The sequence below is a fragment of the Coregonus lavaretus genome, assembly GCF_964263955.1.
Source record: "Coregonus lavaretus genome assembly, chromosome: 39".
Lineage (NCBI taxonomy): Eukaryota > Metazoa > Chordata > Actinopteri > Salmoniformes > Salmonidae > Coregonus > Coregonus lavaretus.
In genome coordinates, this window is record NC_140026.1 from 7,910,491 (window position 1) to 7,931,054 (window position 20,564).

At 44.9% G+C, this 20,564-nt stretch overlaps 1 protein-coding gene across 1 annotated transcript in view; it reads right to left on the minus strand.

Annotated features, from left to right (window-relative positions):
• The window catches only part of col4a6 (collagen, type IV, alpha 6), a 34,917-nt gene extending 16,046 nt beyond the window's left edge, over positions 1–18,871 (minus strand). Inside the window, exons 1-10 of the mRNA XM_084156311.1 lie at positions 18,778–18,871; positions 16,488–16,674; positions 12,235–12,306; positions 11,998–12,105; positions 6,826–7,044; positions 6,290–6,448; positions 3,951–4,121; positions 3,460–3,603; positions 3,057–3,176; positions 2,643–2,824 (exon numbers count right to left, since the gene is read on the minus strand). Coding sequence (XP_084012437.1) covers positions 2,643–2,824; positions 3,057–3,176; positions 3,460–3,603; positions 3,951–4,121; positions 6,290–6,448; positions 6,826–7,044; positions 11,998–12,105; positions 12,235–12,306; positions 16,488–16,674; positions 18,778–18,834 — 1,419 coding nt within the window. The 5' untranslated portion in view covers positions 18,835–18,871. The remainder of the gene's footprint in view (positions 1–2,642; positions 2,825–3,056; positions 3,177–3,459; positions 3,604–3,950; positions 4,122–6,289; positions 6,449–6,825; positions 7,045–11,997; positions 12,106–12,234; positions 12,307–16,487; positions 16,675–18,777) is intronic.
• Positions 18,872–20,564: the final 1,693 nt, after the last annotated feature.

The following is a 20,564-nucleotide window of genomic DNA, read 5'->3' on the forward strand; positions in this document are numbered from 1 at the left end:
TGAAAAACAGCTTCTATCTCAAGGCCATCAGCCTGTTAAATAGCCATCACTAGCACATTATAGGCTGCTGCTGCCTATTGAAATCACCGGCCACTTTAAGAAATTGAACACTAGTCACTTTAATAATGTTTATATATCTTGCACTACTCATCTCATATGTATATACTGTATTCTATTCTATAATATTCTACTGTATCTTAGTCCATGCCACTCTGTCATTGCTTGTCCATATATGTATATATTCTTAAATTCCATTCCTTACTAGATTTGTGTGTATTGGGTATATATGTGAAATTGTTAGATATTACTGCACTATAGGAGCTAGAAGCACAAGCATTTTACTACACCCGCTATAACATCTGCTAAACACGTGTATGTGACAAATAAAATGTGATTTGATTTTGACCTGCACCAAAATCAGATTAGGATACTGACTCTGTTTAGCACATGGCCTCACGTGTGAATTCTTAAAGAGATGGGTGGGGCTAAGGCTTAAGAGGGTGTGAACAATGATGAATGGGTGTAGACAAAGAAGAGCTCTCCAGTAAGTGTAGCAAAACATTCAAGGGCCATTTTCTACTTTTATCCAATGTAAAAAACACAATCTCAAATGTTGATACATAGCACCGAATCCACGTGGTTGGTCACATACACTGCTAAAAAAAATAAAGGGAACACTTAAACAACACAATGTAACTCCAAGTCAATCACACTTCTGTGAAATCAAACTGTCCACTTAGGAAGCAACACTGATTGACAATACATTTCACATGCTGTTGTGCAAATGGAATAGACAACAGGTGGAAATTATAGGCAATTAGCAAGACACCCCCAATAAAGGAGTGCTTCTGCAGGTGGTGACCACAGACCACTTCTCAGTTCCTATGCTTCCTGGCTGATGTTTTGGTCACTTTTGAATGCTGGCGGTGCTTTCACTCTAGTGGTAGCATGAGACGGCGTCTACAACCCACACAAGTGGCTCAGGTAGTGCAGCTCATCCAGGATGGCACATCAATGCGAGCTGTGGCAAGAAGGTTTGCTGTGTCTGTCAGCGTAGTGTCCAGAGCATGGAGGCGCTACCAGGAGACAGGCCAGTACATCAGGAGGCGTGGAGGAGGCTGTAGGAGGGCAACAACCCAGCAGCAGGACCGCTACCTCCGCCTTTGTGCAAGGAGGAGCAGGAGGAGCACTGCCATAGCCCTGCAAAATGACCTCCAGCAGGCCACAAATGTGCATGTCTCTGCTCAAACAGTCAGAAACAGACTCCGTGAGGGTGGTATGAGGGCCCGACGTCCACAGGTGGGGGTTGTGCTTACAGCCCAACACCGTGCAGGACGTTTGGCATTTGCCAGAGAACACCAAGATTGGCAAATTCGCCACTGGCGCCCTGTGCTCTTCACAGATGAAAGCAGGTTCACACTGAGCACGTGACAGACGTGACAGAGTCTGGAGACGACGTGGAGAACGTTCTGCTGCCTGCAACATCCTCCAGCATGACCGGTTTGGCGGTGGGTCAGTCATGGTGTAAGGTGGCATTTCTTTGGGGGGCTGCACAGCCCTCCATGTGCTCGCCAGAGGTAGCCTGACTGCCATTAGGTACCGAGATGAGATCCTCAGACCCCTTGTGAGACCATATGCTGGTGCGGTTGGCCCTGGCTTCCTCCTAATGCAAGACAATGCTAGACCTCATGTGGCTGGAGTGTGTCAGCAGTTCCTGCAAGAGGAAGGCATTGATGCTATGGACTGGCCCGCCCGTTCCCCAGACCTGAATCCAATTGAGCACATCTGGGACATCATGTCTCGCTCCATCCACCAACGCCACGTTGCACCACAGACTGTCCAGGAGTTGGCGGATGCTTTAGTCCAGGTCTGGGAGGTGATCCCTCAGGAGACCATCCGCCACCTCATCAGGAGCATGCCCAGGCGTTGTAGGGAGATCATACAGGCACGTGGAGGCCACACACACTACTGAGCCTCATTTTGACTTGTTTTAAGGACATTACATCAAAGTTGGATCAGCCTGTAGTGTGGTTTTCCACTTTAATTTTGAGGGTGACTCAAAATGTGTTAATCCAGACCTCCATGGGTTGATAAATTTGATTTCCATTGATAATTTTTGTGTGATTTTGTTGTCAGCACATTCAACTACGTAAAGAAAAAAGTATTTAATAAGATTATTTCATTCATTCAGATCTAGGATGTGTTATTTTAGTGTTCCCTTTATTTTTTTGAGCAGTGTATATAAAACTCAGTATAACATCAACTTCCACTTCTAAATATGTCAAACTCAGTATAACATCAACTTCCACTTCTAAATATGTCAAACTCAGTATAACATCAACTTCCACTTCTAAATATGTCAAACTCAGTATAACATCAACTTCCACTTCTAAATATGTCAAACTCAGTATAACATCTATTGCCACTTCTAAATATGTCAAATTCAGTTTAACATCAGCTTCCACTTCTAAATATGTCAAACTCAGTTTAACATCAACTTCCACTTCTAAATATGTCAAACTCTGTATAACATCAACTTCCACTTCTAAATATGTCAAACTCAATATAACATCAACTTCCACTTCTGTTTACTGCCCACAGTGTCACTGTTAAACTATTTGTATGGTGGTGTATTTGCCTACCCTTGGTCCAGGCATGCCAGGGAAGCCGATGATACCGGGAGATCCTTTAGGTCCTGGGTAGCCTGGCCCGGCTGGGCGTCCGGGGAGACCAGGAAGTCCTGGTTCTCCTTTAGCCCTGTCAGTATAACCAGGCAGCCCGGGCAAACCCTGACGACCAGGCTGGCCTGGGAAACCCTTGTCACCTTGGGACAGGGAGGCACAAAATGGCAGACGTAGGAGCTTGTTGGTGAATAGCATTTAGCACAAAATGACGGCTGTAGGAGCTTGTTGGTGAAGAGCATTTAACACAAAATGGCGACTGTAGGAGCTTGCTGTTGACACAGATTTGACACAAATGGCTGTTGTAGGAGCTTGTTGATGACATACATTTGGCACAAAATGGCTTACGATTTAGATTTGTAGCCTACCACCTACCTCTAGGTCCAGGGAAACCGGGTAGTCCGTTGGCACCGTTGTCGCCCCTCTGTCCCTTCTCCAGGTCATCTTCTCCGGGCGGAGAGGGTGCACCAGGGAGACCAGGGTAACCTTTGTCACCTGGATCACACACACACACACACACACACACACACACACACACACACACACACAGAGAAGCCACGTCATTCAGATTCTATCTGAACCTCATACAGTTAGTGTCTCTTACATTACATTAGGGATTGATTAAGCCCCCCCCCCCCCCCCCCCCCCCCCAAGAAAAACATGAAACTAAACCAAAACCACTGTAAGACTATTCATAATGTCAGATCAGAATGATCAACTACTCCCTATCCACTCCCTTCCCATCATTCCATTGATTCTGTCATTCCCAATCCTGTACCTTTAGGTCCTGGCGCGCCGAAGTCTCCGGGCAGGCCGTCTCTTCCTGAGAACCCTGGAGCTCCTTTTCCTCCTGGTCCACCGGGTCTTCCAGGGTTACCTGGTCTTCCGGGGAAACCCACCAGTCCGGGGTAACCGCTCTCGCCTGTGAGCGGGAAAAACAAAGATGTTTAAAAATGCCTATAGTGGATCTGATGAAGATGTACTTTGGATCGAAGCGTTGTTAATTGTTTTGCCAAATAAAGGTGGAGGAATAATACAGGTCCTACTTCTGTTTAGAAAGTCCTGTCTGATCAAAAGTAGTGACTAGAGAGTCATTTACTCTGACTAGGAAGTTACTGTAACTAGCTGTAGATGTGTGTTGAACGATTTTCCCCTACCCCTTTTTCCTGGTAATCCAGAGACTCACTTAAGGCTTAAATAGAGAATGTATGGCTATTAAGTGTGTAGTTAGCTATGGATCTTTAATTGATAATAAGTATCCCCCTCTACCCTTCCTTCCTGGTCCCCCAGAGATGCCGTCTCTTCCCCCGGGGCCCGGTGGTCCTGGAAGGCCCCTGAGTCCTGAAGATCCATCACCTCCTTGTTCTCCTGGTGGTCCCTTCCTCCCAGCTGGGCCTGGGAAGCCCACGTCACCTCTGGCTCCTTTTAAACCGGGGTAGCCTTGGTGGGGAGCGAAAGGACAGAGTCAGGCATAACACTTTCCTCTGGGAATCAAAGGAGTACCTGCAAAAAGGGAGTGAGAAATGCTGATAATTAAGCAATAAGGCACAAAGGGGTGTGGTGTATGGCCAATATACCACGGCTAAGGGCTGTTCTTAGGCACGACGCAGCGCGGATATATCACAAACCCCCAAGGTGCCTTATTGCTATTATAAACTAGTTGCCAACGTAATTAGAGCAGTAAAAATAAATGTTTTGTCATACCCGTGGTATACATCTCATATACCACAGCTGTCAGCCAATCAGCATTCAGAGCTCGAACCACCCAGTTTATAAATAAAAATATAGAAACATGACATTAATAAAACATATACAATTTACCCATGCAGTTATAAACACAACTTACCTTTATTGTACTGTCAGAAACACAACTTACCTTGCTGTCCATAAGCGGTACTATTGTAATATGCAGTATCACAATTACAATGAAAATGATTTTGACAATTCGAAATGAAACATACAGTATGAACTGACAAAAGGAAGGCATGTCCAGTTACATTGTTTCCTGTCGTAGTTTAAGATGCAATTGCACATAAGGGTACAGGTTGCTGGATTAATAAATTAAACTGTAGAAGTGGTACATAGGTATAAAGTATTACCTCTGGTTAACATATTTTACTGGTTACATTCAAATATCTTATCAAGGGATGAAAAATGATCATGCCAATGTTTATGATCAAATATCCTGTACACTCAAGTGCAATTCCAGAGTAAAATTTGATAGCTCAAATGCATAATAAATACCCTCTAGAGAGCCTTCTATGGTTGCTGTCTTCTAGAAGTTTCTAGAAAGCCTCTTATGGTTGCTGTCTTCTATACGTTTCTAGAAAGCCTCTTATGGTTGCTGTCTTCTAGAAGTTTCTAGAACAGGCTTCTATGGTTGCTGTCTTCTAGACGTTTCTAGAACAGGCTTCTAGGCTCAAAGTTTGAGGTGAGTGGGTTAGATAGTTAAGATGGGGTCAAGGGTTCACACAAGCTTATCAATGTTACAGTGACACACACACCTGCTTTAGTTAAGTTTAGTTAGGGATTCAAACTAACTAAACTAACTACAGACACCTGCATACGCACACATTGTGATATTGTTGTATGGTGGTATTAAACATTTTGTATTGTAGATATGTAGTGGTGTAATAATATTTTGTTTTATATGTAATGTAAGTGCTTTAATATGTTTGGACCCCAGGACGAGTGGTGGGGATCCCTAATAAATACAAATACAAACTACAACTTTAGTAGAGGTCCAACACTAAGATTGCAACTATAAGATTAGTTCTAGCTGAGAAAACACTATGAAGTCCAACAACTGTCCAATTTATTCCATATCTTTCTTTGGACTCAAATGCTCTGGGTTTAGATCAGTCAGTAGTTCTAGAAGCAGGTTGTTCTAAAATGTGGAATTCCAAAGGAGCATTGAGAGGTGGTGAGACGGGCAGAGGGGGCGAGTGGGGTTAGAGTGACTGGTCTAAGATGGAGCGAGGGATGGAGGGATGAAGGGAAGGGAGGAGCTCACCTTGACAGCCTAGGGAGAGACCCAACACCAAAAAGAGAGGGGTGGAGGGATGATAGGATGGATGGAGATGATGGTGACGAGAGGAAGAAGAGATGGACGAGAGAAAGAGGGTGAGAAGAGATGCTTTTGGTGATGGCGATCACAAACAGGCAACCAGTGGATTTACAGGCAAACAAACTGAAGGCTGGGAAATAGAGAGAACATATCAATAAAGGAGAGGATGGGTGGCATTCACAATCAATACAGGCATGAAGGAGGAAAGAGTCTCTGTGTGTTCTCTCTGTGGGCTAAAAGGAGGAGAGAGTCTATGTGTTCTCTCTGTGGGCTAAAAGGAGGAGAGAGTCTCTGTGTGTTCTCTCTGTGGGCTAAAAGGAGGAGAGAGTCTCTGTGTGTTCTCTCTGTGGGCTAAAAGGAGGAGAGAGTCTCTGTGTGTTCTCTCTGTGGGCTAAAAGGAAAAACAACAAGTAGGAGATATCTGGGAGCTGGAATCAATGGATTCAATGAATTAATGACAACATTCCCAAACATTCCCGCAATTCTGGACAAAATTCCCATTGGGTTTGAATCAGTCAGCATTCCGAGTTCCAACTCTCACCTGGAGATCCGGGTAATCCTTTGGTTCCGGCTGGTCCAGCAGGACCGGGAAATCCATCGCCTCTGTCTCCGGGAAATCCAGGCAGACCTAAAGTTCCGGTGTAACCATCCGTACCGCGCTCACCCTTAGCTCCGGGAATGCCAGACCGACCATCAAAACCTGGGAGAATACGGGACACAGGGTAAGATACAGCAGGACCCAGAGGAACATACAGCACAGTTAGACAGAACCACATAAAAACATACATCCCCACTAAATAATAATTGAAGCATCTATGTGGGCATTAAAAAGACTTTATGAAGGCTTTATTGAACCTTTGAAGTTGTAGGTAGTTTAAAACGTTTTCATAGAGAGACAGACTGTCAGACAGACAGATTAATAGATCAATAGATCGATAGATAGATAGATAGATAGATAGATAGATAGATAGATAGATAGATAGATAGATAGATAGATAGATGGCAACATAGATACTTTATTGGTTCCTGAAGGGAATATTCATTAGATTATTAGTTAGTTATCATGCTGAGACCCACCTGATCCTCCGGGAAGTCCTGATGCTCCTGGCTCTCCCTTGTCTCCTGGTACTCCTGGGAACCCAGGTGTTCCAGGGAGCCCTGCTGAGGCCCCTAGCACCTCCCCCGGCTGGCCCTTCTCCCCCGGCCGCCCCGGGAGCCCGTTCTTACCTGGGGACCCTGGACGACCCTCGCCTGGGATACCTGGCCCCCCCGCATCTCCTCTGGGGCCAGGGAAACCTGGGAGGGAGGATGAGGATAGAGTTGATTCATTTCCATACCTCTTTACTTTGACTATTATTTATGACATTTAGCAGACACTAAAGGTCATTCATTGTTGGCAGCAATCAAAAGCCTCAGTGGAAGTTATAGAAACGTTCAGTCAATTATTTCAGAAAATATTTATTGTCAATAAGTGGCAGCAATTACAAGAGCCACTCTAAGCAGAAGTCATTACTAATTTATAAATATAAACAATGAACCATAGATATCAGTGGTCAGTAGATGGTCAGTTGATGGTAAGTTGATGGTTAATAGATGGTTAGTAGACGGTCAGTAGATGGTCAGTAGACGGTCAGTAGACGGTCAGTAGATGGTCAGTAGACGGTCAGTAGACGGTCAGTAGACGGTCAGTAGATGGTCAGTAGATGGTTAGTAGACGGTCAGTAGATGGTCAGTAGATGGTCAGTAGACGGTCAGTAGATGGTCAGTAGACGGTCAGTAGATGGTTAGTAGCAGTCGTCGGGTGAGGTTGTGTCTCTCTCTGGCGGGAGGTAAGCTTGGCTTATATGGCTTATATGGTGTAGAGTAAAGCTTAAACCATGTATTTAGATTGTAGTTGGGTATTGTAGGTAGTCATCGTAGGTTATTGTAGTTATCGTAGGTTATTGTAGGTAATTATTGTAGGTAAGTATTGTATTCGGCTGAGCCCGGTGAAGCACGAGGCTAGCTAACCCACTACCTGGACTAGCTAGCGGGTAGCTACTGGTAACTACTAGCAACTGTGGATAGTTGTTTCACGCTTAAGAGTACCTGTAATTACGCCAGCTAGCTGCCTACCATTCAGCTGTTTTTCTAACCTCATTGTCTGAAGCGTTAACGTTAGGTAGTAAGTAGCTACTGTGCTCGAAATGGAGCTAGCTTGTTGCTACCTGGATAGCTACTAAACAATAGCTGGAACGATCTAGCAAACAGACTCGAACTGGCTGAGTCGATTCAGGGGCTAGCTTTGCACTTGGCTAGCTAACAGTAGCTGCTAGGGGTAAGTTATAACCTACATTTGTGTTTTGTTTTTACATACTAGTAACCAGAGTCGTTCAAGGGAATTCGGGACATGGGTGACTAGTTAACGTTAGCTTGGCTCTCTCTGTGTGTTCGTGCCGTGGGAGGAGGGGTTTTTTGTTGGCAGAAAGCAATGGCTAGCTAGTATGCTAACTATTCTAGCTAACTAACTGGCTGAATAAGTTGATGACGGACTCGCTCAAGTTGTCCGGACTAACCCACAACATTAGAAACGGACACAAATGATCTGCTTGGCGTGTTGACACACTGGTGGTTTGCTGTGGCCGAGTATTGGTGCTAAACCGTGTTATTAGAGCCTGGCATGCTAGTTGGCTATGGTGTCATAGGACTAGGTGCCCTGGACGGTTTTCACGGAAGAGTACTGTACCAAGTTAGCTAGCTGAATAAACTAAGTTAGTCTATTCCTAGAAAACATTGAACCGCTGTAGTTTACATACAACAATTATAGTTTCTGAGGTGGAAGTTGGGAGAGTTATATTTGGGTGTTTCAGTGAAACGTAAGTGAGGGAGGCCCCGCTCTCTCGCTTTCCCAGATGTTTAGTTCATCTCATTCCGATCTCCTTTGCATTATTGTAGCCATTTTCTGTAGCCTGTCAACTATACGTCTGTCTATCCCTGTTCTCTCCTCTCCGCACAGGCTATACAAACGCCTCACACCGCGTGGCTGCTGCCTCTCTAACCTGGTGGTCCCTGCACGCACGACCCACGTGGAGTTCCAGGTCTCCGGCAGCCTCTGGAACTGCCGTTCTGCGGCCAACAAGGCAGAGTTCATCTCATCCTATGCTACCCTCCAGTCCCTCGACTTCTTGGCGCTGACGGAAACATGGATTACCACTGAAAACACTGCTACTCCTACTGCTCTCTCCTCGTCTGACCATGTGTTCTCGCATACCCCGAGAGCATCTGGTCAGCGGGGTGGTGGCACAGGAATCCTCATCTCTCCCAAGTTGACATTCTCTCTTTTTCCCCTGACCCATCTGTCTATCTCCTCATTTGAATTCCATGCTGTCACAGTCACTAGCCCATTCAAGCTTAACATCCTTATCATTTATCGCCCTCCAGGTTCCCTTGGAGAGTTCATCAATGAGCTTGACGCCTTGATGAGTTCCTTTCCTGAGGATGGCTCACCCCTCACAGTTCTGGGTGACTTTAACCTCCCTACGTCTACCTTTGACTAATTTCTCTCTGCCTCCTTCTTTCCACTCCTCTCCTCTTTTGACCTCACCCTCTCACTGTCCCCCCCTACTCACAAGGCAGGCAATACGCTTGACCTCATCTTTACTAGATGCTGTTCTTCTACTAATCTCACTGCAACTCCCCTCCATGTCTCCGACCACTACTTTGTATCCTTTTCTCTCTCGCTCTCCTCCAACACTACTCACTCTGCCTCTACTCAGATGGTAATGCACCGTCGCAACCTTCGCTCTCTCTCTCCCGCTACTCTCTCCTCTTCCCTCTGTTCAATCCTTCTCCCTCCATTCTACTGATTCTGCCTCCTCAACCCTCCTCTCCTCCCTTTCTGCATCTTTGACTCTCTATGTCCCCTATCCTCCCGGCCGGCTCGGTCCTCCCCTCCTGCTTCGTGGCTTGACGACTCATTGAGAACTCACAGAACAGGGCTCCAGGCAGCCGAGCGGAAATGGAGGAAAACTAGACTCACTGCGAACCTGGCATCTTTTCACTCCCTCCTCTCTACATTTCTTCCTCTGTTTCTGCTGCTAAAGCCACTTTCTACCACTCTAAATTCCAAGCATCTGCCTCTAACCCTAGGAAGCTCTTTGCCACCTTTTCCCTCTCTGTGGATGACTTCGTCAACCATTTTGAAAAGAAGGTTGACGACATCCGATCCTCGTTTGTTAAGTCAAATGACACTGCTGGTCCTGCTCACACTGCCCTACCCTATGCTTTGACTTCTTTCTCCCCTCTCTCTCCAGATGAAATCTTGCGACTTGTGATGGCCGGCCGCCCAACAACCTGCCCGCTTGACCCTATCCCCTCCTCTCTTCTCCAGACCATTTCCAGAGACCTTCTCCCTTACCTCACCTCGCTCATCAACTCATCCTTGACCGCTGGCTATGTCCCTTCCGTCTTCAAGAGAGTGAGAGTTGCACCCCTTCTCAAAAAACCTACACTCGATCCCTCCGATGTCAACAACTACAGATCAGTATCCCTTCTTTCTTTTCTCTCCAAAACTCTTGAGCGTGCCGTCTTTAGCCAACTCTCTTGCTATCTCTCTCAGAATGACCTTCTTGATCCAAACCAGTCAGGTTTCAAGACTGGTCATTCAACTGAGACTGCTCTTCTCTGTGTCACAGAGGCTCTCCGCACTGCTAAAGCTAACCCTCTCTCCTCTGCTCTTGTCCTTCTAGACCTGTCTGCTGCCTTTGATACTGTGAACCATCAGATCCTCCTCTACACCCTCTCCAAGTTGGGCATCTCCGGCGCGGCTCACTCCTGGATTGCGTCCTACCTGACAGGTCGCTCCTACCAAGTGGCGTGGCGAGAATCTGTCTCCGCACCACGTGCTCTCACCACTGGTGTCCCCCAGGGCTCAGTTCTAGGCCCTCTCCTATTCTCGCTATACACCAAGTCACTTGGCTCTGTCATATCCTCACATGGCCTCTCCTATCATTGCTACGCAGATGACACACAACTAATCTTCTCCTTTCCCCCTTCTGATAACCAGGTGGCGAATCGCATCTCTGCATGTCTGGAATACATATCAGTGTGGATGACGGATCACCACCTCAAGCTGAACCTCGGCAAGACGGAGCTGCTCTTCCTCCCGGGGAAGGACTGCCCGTTCCATGATCTCGCCATCACGGTTGACAACTCCCTTGTCCTCCTCCCAGAGTGCAAAGAGCCTTGGCGTGACCCTGGACAACACCTTGTCGTTCTCCGCTAACATCAAGGCGGTGACCCGATCCTGTAGGTTCATGCTCTACAACATTCGGAGAGTACGACCCTGCCTTACACAGGAAGCGGCACAGGTCCTAATCCAGGCACTTGTCATCTCCCGTCTTGATTACTGCAACTCGCTGTTGGCTGGCCTCCCTGCCTGTGCCATTAAACCCCTACAACTCATCCAGAATGCCGCAGCCCGTCTGGTGTTCAACCTTCCCATGTTCTCTCACGTCACCCCGCTCCTCCGCACACTCCACTGGCTTCCAGTTGAAGCTCGCATCTGCTACAAGACCATGGTGCTTGCCTACGGAGCTGTGAGGGGAACGGCACCTCCGTACCTTCAGGCTCTGATTAGTCCCTACACCCAAACGAGGGCATTGCGTTCATCCACCTCTGGCCTGCTGGCCCCCCTACCTCTGCGGAAGCACAGTTCCCGCTCAGCCCAGTCAAAACAGTTCGCCCTTCTGGCACCCCAATGGTGGAACAAGCTCCCTCACAACGCCAGGACAGCGGAGTCACTCACCACCTTCCGGAGACACTTGAAACCCCACCTCTTTAAGGAATACCTGGGATAGGATAAAGTAATCCTTCTACCCCCCCCCTTACCCCACCTCCCCAAAAAATAAATAAATAAACATCCCACTGGCTATAAGGTGAATGCACCAATTTGTAAGTCGCTCTGGATAAGAGCGTCTGCTAAATGACGTAAATGTAAATGTAGACGGTCAGTAGACGGTCAATAGACAGTCAGTAGACGGTCAGTAGATGGTCAGTAGACGGTCAGTAGACGGTCAGTAGATGGTCAATAGACGGTCAGTAGACGGTCAATAGACGGTCAGTAGATGGTCAGTAGACGGTCAGTAGACGGTCAGTAGACGGTCAGTAGATGGTCAGTAGACGGTTAGTAGATGGTCAGTAGACAGTCAGTAGATGGTCATGTTGGAAAGGAAAAGAGTGGTGAATGGTTAACAACAGCTGTGTTTTTACCTTGTGGTCCAGGCTGGCCTCCATAACCTGGGTCTCCTCTCTCTCCCTTTCCTCCGTCAAAACCGGGCCGACCGGGACCACCTGGGAAACCCGGCTCGCCCTTGGGACCTACACACGCATACACACACACACACGCACAAGCACACACAGACACAAGCAAACACAGAAACATTGCCAACCTCTTCCTCAAATTACAAAACAGGAAGTGTTGACATGGTGATGAAGTCTGTATGTTACCTGGTCTTCCGGGTTTTCCGGGGAAGCCGGGTTCTCCATCCTCACCAGGTAGACGACATGGTAACGTTAGCCCTAGTAACAGTCAGTCAGATCATGGTTAACACACACACACAGGACTGGAGTAAAGTGAAACTGTCTCAGTGAAACCAGTACAATATCCCTAGTGGCGCAGTGGTCTAAGGCACTGCATCGCAGTGCTAGCTGTGCCACTAGAGATCCTGGTTCGAATCCAGGCTCTGTCGTAGCCGGCCGCGACCGGGAGACCCATGGGGCGGCGCACAATTGGCCCAGCGTCGTCCAGGGTAGGGGAGGGAATGGCCGGCAGGGATGTTTGCAACGCCAGGATTGTGGGTTCGATTCCCACGGGGGGCCAGTATGAAAAAATATATATAAAATAATAATGTATGCACTCTGGATAAGAGCGTCTGCTAAATGACTAAAATGTTTTAAAAAATGATATAGTAAAGTCTAGCTTATATACCAATATTGGCCATCACTGTAACACATTATTGCTATTCGTTAAGACTTCATGTTTGTTTATCGATATATGCATTGATGTGATTATGATTATGTTAGATTATGGGGATGATATAATGTAAGTGTGTTTATTAAAAGTAGATAGTAAATGATTAAACCAATGTTATAGTTATGGCCTGTTAAAAGTGATTCACAGTTGGTAAGTAACTGAATGTCTTTTCTTTGGTATTACTTCAATAATGTAATGAGGTCTGATTGTCTACCCCCCATCGTAGTCCCCCGTCCCTATTGGTTAAGCACTTAGCAGAGGCAGAGCTTAACGCATGCGCCAGGGTTAAGCAACTCTGATTGGAGCAGAAGGAGTAAAGTAATGCAATGCTAACTGCCACTGAAAGCTCCCAACCATTGGAACATTAAGCGGCCAACCATGGGAACATTAAGCTCCCAACCATTTTCTGACAGAGTAAGAGAGATTTTGCTCGGAACATAGCTCTGGTCCAGGGTGGTGTCGCAAGTCACCCTGGACAAGAGCTACTGGGAACTCAACACTGGTCAAAATGTCCATCATCAAGTGTCAATCATCAACTGAGTTAAGCCCAATGGAATCCTAATCATATGGGGCAACAAGAAGCTTCCATCGGTGACATCATGAACAAATGGTGGACACGTTGAGTAAATACAAATTCAGTGTCTCCTTTCTGTGCCATTACAAGGTTTGCACTTGGCCAATGGATTAGATTAGACAGATACAGTACAGAGTACCGTGGACAACTGTCTGTCATCCATTTTGACACCAAAACGTTCCATAACAATGACATTCCATCTGAGAATAGAATCCTATTGTCTTGGAACTCCCAGTGGCAAAATGTCTACCGTACTATATCTAGAGCTCTGGGTTTCTCTGTCCAGGGCAGTTCTCTTTAGCTTCTCACCTCCCTCTGCGTCATTAACCCCCTCCTGCCCACAGCTGTCACCTGGTCAGACAAACATGCACAGGATCAGAGAGATGGAGGGATGGAGATGGAGGGTTGAAAAGAAAGAGATGAAGAGGAGGAAGAAAGAGAGAGAGCGAGAGAGAGACAGAGAGAGAGAGCGAGAGAGACAGGGGGAGATCCTGGGAGGACAGGACGGTAGAAAACAAGCCAATCAAGGTCATTCAGGTCATTTGCCAATTAATGCATAAGCCAATTAAAAATAATTTAATCAAACAATCAGCAAATCAGAGGTTAGAGATTCAGCTCATTCAGTTAAGGTATAAGCAAAATAAAAATCATTCTGAGATGTTGGGCCAAGGTTATTGTCTTCCAGCAGAGGAGCAAAATAGAGGGAGAAAGTGATATTACCAAAATGATGTAGCTACTGTTTATAGTAACTTCATTAAATTACAACAAAAAGGTATTATTTACATTTGAAGTTGGAAGTTTATATACACCTTAGCCAAACACATTCAAACTCAGTTTTTCACAATTCCTGACATTTACTCCTAGTAAAAATTCCCTGTCTTAGGTCAGTTAGGATGACAACTTTATTTTAAGAATGTGAAATGTCAGAATAATAGTAAAAATAAAATAAATATATTTTTTATTTTTTTTAGAATAATAGTAGAGAGAATGATTTATTTCAGCTTTTATTTCTTTCATCACATTCTCAGTGGGTCAGGAGTTTACATACACTCAATTAGTATTCGGTAGCATTGCCTTTAAATTGTTTAACTTGGGTCAAACGTTTCGGGTAGCCTTCCACAAGCTTCCCACAATAAGATTTGACAGAGCTGGTGTAACTGAGTCAGGTTTGTAGGCCTCCTTGCTCGCACACGCTTTTTCAGTTCTGCCCACAAATATTCTATAGGATTGAGGTCAGGGCTTTGTGATGGCCACTCCAATACCTTGACTTTGTTGTCCTTAAGCCATTTTGCCACAACTTTGGAAGTATGTTTGGGATCATTGTCCATTTGGAAGACCCATTTGCGACCAAGCTCTAACTTCCTGACTGATGTCTTCAGATGTTGCTTTTATATATCCACATAATTTTCCTTCCTCATTATGCCATCTATTTTGTGAAGTGCACCAGTCCCTCCTGCAGCAAAGCACCCCCACAGCATGATGCTGCCACCCCCGTGCTTCATGGTTGGGATGGTGTTCTTCGGCTTGCAATCCCCCCTTTTCCTCCAAACATAACGATGGTCATTATGGCCAAACAGTTCTATTTTTGTTTCATCAGACCAGAGGACATTTCTCCAAAAAGGACAATCTTTGTCCCCATGTGCAGTTGCAAACCGTAGTCTGGCTTTTTTAAGGCGGTTTTGGAGCAGTGGCTTCTTCCTTGCTGAGCGGACTTTCAGGTTATGTCGATGTAGGACTTGTTTTACTGTGGATATAGATACCTTTGTACCTGTTTCCTCCAGCATCTTCACAAGGTCCTTTGCTGTTGTTCTGGGATTGATTTGCACTTTTTGCACCAAAGTACGTTAATCTCTAGGAGAACGCATCTCCTTCCTGAGCGGTATAACGGCTGCGTGGTCCCATGGTGTTTATACTTGCGTACTATTGTTTGTACAGATGAACGTGGTACCTTCAGGCGTTTGGAAATTGCTCCCAAGGATGAACCAGACTTGTGGAGGTCTACAATCATTTTTCTGAGGTCTTGGTTGATTTCTTTTGATTTACCCATGATGTCAAGCAAAGAGGCACTGAGTTTGAAGGTAGGCCTTGAAATACATCCACAGGTACACCTCCAATTGACTCAAATGATGTCAATTAGCCTATCAGAAGCTTCTAAAGTCATGACATCATTTTCTGGAATTTTCCAAACTGTTTAAAGGCACAGTCAATTTAGTGTATGTAAACTTCTGACCCACTGGAATTGTGCTACAGCGAATTATAAGTGAAATAATATGTCTGTAAACAATTGTTGGAAAAATTACTTGTGTCATGCACAAAGTAGAAGTCCTAACCGACTTGCCAAAACTATAGTTCGTTAACAATACATTTGTGGAGTGGTTGAAAGACGAGTTTTAATGACTCCTACCTAAGTGTATGTAAACTTCCCACTTCAACTGTATGTATTTGCATTGCTCTCCTCTTTCTCTCTCTCTTTTCAGAAGAGAATAACGTATTGTATTAAAAATAAAAAGTTTTAGCATTAGCTTTATTGTATCAGAAAACTTAGGCAACAGTCACACCCGTTCATTAATATGAGTGGCAAAATGCTGTTAGGTTTTGTGTCGTTCAGTCTCAGAGAAGAGTCAGCTAGCTAGCAAAATTGGAGTCCAATGGTGTTTCTTTATTGTTTTTATAAATACGGTGTCCATATTAGGACATCCTGATGTTTTGCAGGACTCCATATTAGGACATCCTAATGTGTCATCAGATATTGTCAGTCTCCTGAACACTTAGTCTAAATTATCAGTACATTAACATCCATCAACTTGTCTAAAATTTTTTCAGAAACATCAGTTTCTCTCTCCTATGAGATTGAAGAATCACAGGACAGTAGTAGCATAATCACAGCAAATTAATTATTGTCGATCTGTGTGAATCGATGAGGCAGCTAACTAGAGGAGAGATAAGCATATTAATGATGCCCTTTAATTAACCCACCAACTGCCTGAAAGGGAATGAATGAAGGGAGGAGAACCTTGTAGATGTACCAAGCTGCAAGAACGGCTACTTATTGTTCTGTATGTTCTCTCTCTCTCTCCTCTTTCACCCCTCTCTCACTCCCTTTCTCTCTTTCTCTCCACTCCCCCCTAATTGGGTGTCCGCGGTGGCACATACCTGGAGGGCCAGGTGAACCAGGTTGCCCTGGTAACCCCGTAAATCCCGGGTCGCCTGGCAACCCGCGGGTACCGATGGTACCCTGGTAGCCAGATCCTTTCTCTCCAGGTTCACCAGCGCGACCTTTGGCGCCTGAGGACCCTGGGAATCCTTTCTCTCCAACGGTTCCTTTTTCATGTACATCAGCCTGGGGAGAGGAGAGGATCAGGTCTGTTAAAAGGGATACTTCGGGATTTTGGCAATGAGACCCTTTATCTACTTCCCCAGAGTCAGATGAACTTGTGGATACCATTTTTATGTCTCTGTGTGCAGTTTGAAGGAAGTTGCTAACAAGCGCTAGCACAATTGCTAACTAGCATTAGCGCAATGATTTGAAGTCTATGGGTATCTGCTTGCAGTATTGGCTCGCGAAACTACCTCTAACTTCTTTTGTACTGGACACAGAGACATAAAAATGGTAGTGTGTGTATATGTATGTGCCTGTGTACAATACGTGTGTATGTGTATCTGTGTGTGTGTGTGTGTGTATCTGTTAGTGTGTGTATATGTGTGCCTGTCTGTGTACAGTACGTGTGTATGTGTATCTGTGTGTGTGTGTATCTGTTAGTGTGTGTGTGTGTGTGTGTGTGTGTGTGTGTGTATCTAATTAGTGTGTGTATGTATATTAGCAGTTAAAAGTTTGGACACACCTACACATTCAAGGGTTTTTCTTAATTGTGTAATGTTTTCTACATTGTAGAATAATAGTGTAGACATCAAAACTATGAAATAACACATATGGAATCATGTAGTAACCAAAAAAGTGTTAAACAAATTGAGATTCTTCAATGTAGCCACCCTTTGCCTTGATGACAGCTTTGCACACTCTTGGCATTCTCTCAACCAGCTTCATGAGGTAGTCACCTGGAATGCATTTCAATTAACAGGTGTGCCTTGTTGTGGAATTTCTTTCCTTCTTAATGCGTTTGAGCCAGTCAGTTGTGTTGTGACAAGGTAGGGGTGGTATACAGAAGATAGCCCTATTTGGTAAAAGACCAAGTCCATATTATGGCAAGAACAGCTCAAATAAGCAAAGAGAAATGACAGATCATCAATACTTTAAGACATGAAGGTCAGTCAATACGGAAAATTTCAAGAACTTCTTCAGGTGCAGTCGCAAAAACCATCATGCGCTATGATGAAACTGGCTCTCATGAGGACCGCCACAGGAAAGGATGACCCAGAGTTACCTCTGCTGCAGAGGATAAGTTCATTCATGTTAACTGCACCTCAGATTGCAGCCCAAATAAATGCTTCATAGAATTCAAGTAACAGACACATCTCAACATCAACTCTTCAGAGTAGACTGCGTGAATCAGGCCTTCATGGTCAAATTGCTGCAAAGAAACCATTACTAAAGGACACCAATAATAAGAAGAGACTTGCTTGGGCCAAGAAACATGAGCAATGGACATTAGACCGGTAGAAATCTGTCATTGGGTCTGATGAGTCCAAATTTTAGATTTTTGGTTCCAACTGCCGTGTCTTTCTGAGACGCAGAGTAGGTGAACAGATGGTCTCCGCATGTGTGCTTCAGACCGTGAAGCATGGAGGAGGAGGTGTGATGGTGTGGGGGTGCTTTGCTGGTGACACTGTCTGTGATTTATTTAGAATTCAAGGCACACTTAACCAGCATGGCTACCACAGCATTCTGCAGCGATATGCCATCTCATCTTGTTTGCGCTTAGTGGGACTATCATTAGTTTTTCAACAGGACAATAACCCAATGCACACCTCCAGGCTGTGTAAGGGCTATTTGACCAAGAAGGAGAGTGATGGTGCTGCATCAGATGACCTGGCCTCCACAATCACCCGACCTCAACCCAATTGAGATGGTTTGGGATGAGTTGGACCGCAGAGTGAAGGAAAAGCAGCCAACAAGTGCTCAGCATATGTCGGAACCCCTTCAAGACTGTTGGAAAAGCATTACTTATGAAGCTGGTTGAGAGAATGCCAAGAGTGTGCAAAGCTGTCATCAAGGCAAAGGGTGGCTACATTGAAGAATCTCAAATATAAAATATATTTTGATTTGTTTAACACTTACTGGTTACTACATGATTCCATATGTGTTATTTCATAGTTTTGATGTCTTCACTATTATTCTACATTGTAGAAAATAGTAAAAATAAAGAAAAACCCTTGAATGAGTAGGTGTGTCCAAACTTTTGACTGGTACTGTATGTGTGTGCCTGCGTAGAGTATGTGTGCGTGTGTATGTGTATCTGTGTGTGTGTATATCTGTGTGACTCACAGGAGGCCCAGGCTGTCCGGGGGACCCAGGAAGTCCATCTCTCCCGGGTCGGCCCATGTTTCCAGGGGGCCCTCGAGGGCCCTGGGACCCCAGTTCACCCTTGATCCTCTGGCTGAACGAGGCACCCTTCTCTCCTTTACGCCCGAAGAAACCGTTCTCGCCCATACAGCCCTGCGGGGAGAAGAAGAGGTGTTATCATCACACAGTTCATCATTATACCTCAGATTTGTAAAGCGAACCCATTAATGTACACTTTCATAGTTTGATATTTGTAAACAGTGAACCGAGGAAAGAGAGTAGACAACATTTTTTTGAGTAAATGTACTTATTAGCAGCTTTATACTTTTACATATTTGGAGAACATTTTGGTCACTGGCAACTTACAGGTCTTCCTGTTTGTCCTACCAAACCGGGTATGCCTGGGTCTCCGCTCTCGCCCTTCCTGCCGAAGGCCCCAGGTCTTCCATCGGCCCCAGGAGCACCCGGTGCCCCCACCCCACCCGAGGTGCCTCCTCCCAGGCAGTTACAGTCACCCAGCTCCCCTGGACCACAGAGGAAGATGGAGGTAAGGAGTTTCAGATCGAGATGTAGAAAAGCTTTATTGTCCCAACATCGGGCAATTTGATTTGTAACTTTATGAAAATGCAGTACACCTGAGAGGTGTTGGAAATAATTAGGTTTGAGAGTTATAGAGTAAAATGACTCTACAGATGTATGTGCATGCACTGTGTGTGGTTGATATGGACAGTGTGTATGTGTGTGTGGTTGATATGAACAGTGTGTGTGTGTGCGTAGTGTGTGTGTTTGTGTGTAGTGTATGTGTGTAGTGTGTGTGCGTAGTGTGTGTTTGTGTTTGTGCGTCGTGTGTGTAGTGTGTGTGTGGTTGATATGAACAGTGTGTGTGTGTGCGTAGTGTGTGTGTGTAGTGTGTGTGCGTAGTGTGTGTTTGTGTTTGTGTGTAGTGTGTGTGTAGTGTATGTGTGGTTGATATAATAATATAATAATAATAATAATATTATTATATGAACAGTGTGTGTGTGTGCGTAGTGTGTGTGTGTAGTGTGTATAGTGTGTGTAGTGTATAGTGTAGTGTGTAGTGCATAGTGTGTAGTGTGTGTGCGTAGTGTGTGTTTGTGTTTGTGTGTAGTGTGTGTGTAGTGTATGTGTGGTTGATATAATAATATAATAGTAATAATAATATTATTATTATATGAACAGTGTGTGTGTGTGCATAGTGTGTGTGTGCATAGTGTGTGTGTGTGTAGTGTGTGTGTGTGTAGTATGTGTGTGTAGTGTGTAGTGTATAGTGTAGTTTGTAGTGTGTGTAGTGTGTAGTGTGCAGTGTATAGTTTGTAGTGTGTATAGTTTGTAGTGTGTAGTGTATAGTGTGTAGTGTATAGTTTGTAGTGTGTAGTGTATAGTGTATAGTTTGTAGTTTGTAGTGTGTAGTGTGTAGTGTATAGTTTGTAGTTTGTAGTTTGTAGTGTGTAGTGTGCAGTGTATAGTTTGTAGTGTGTAGTGTATAGTGTGTAGTGTGTAGTGTGTAGTGTGTATAGTTTGTAGTGTAGTGTGTAGTTTGTAGTGTGTATAGTTTGTAGTGTGTGTAGTGTATAGTGTATAGTGTGTAGTGTATAGTGTGTAGTGTATAGTGTATAGTGTGTAGTGTGTAGTGTGTAGTGTATAGTGTATAGTGTAGTGTATAGTGTATAGTGTATAGTGTAGTGTGTAGTGTATAGTTTGTAGTGTGTATAGTTTGTAGTGTGTAGTTTGTAGTGTGTAGTTTGTAG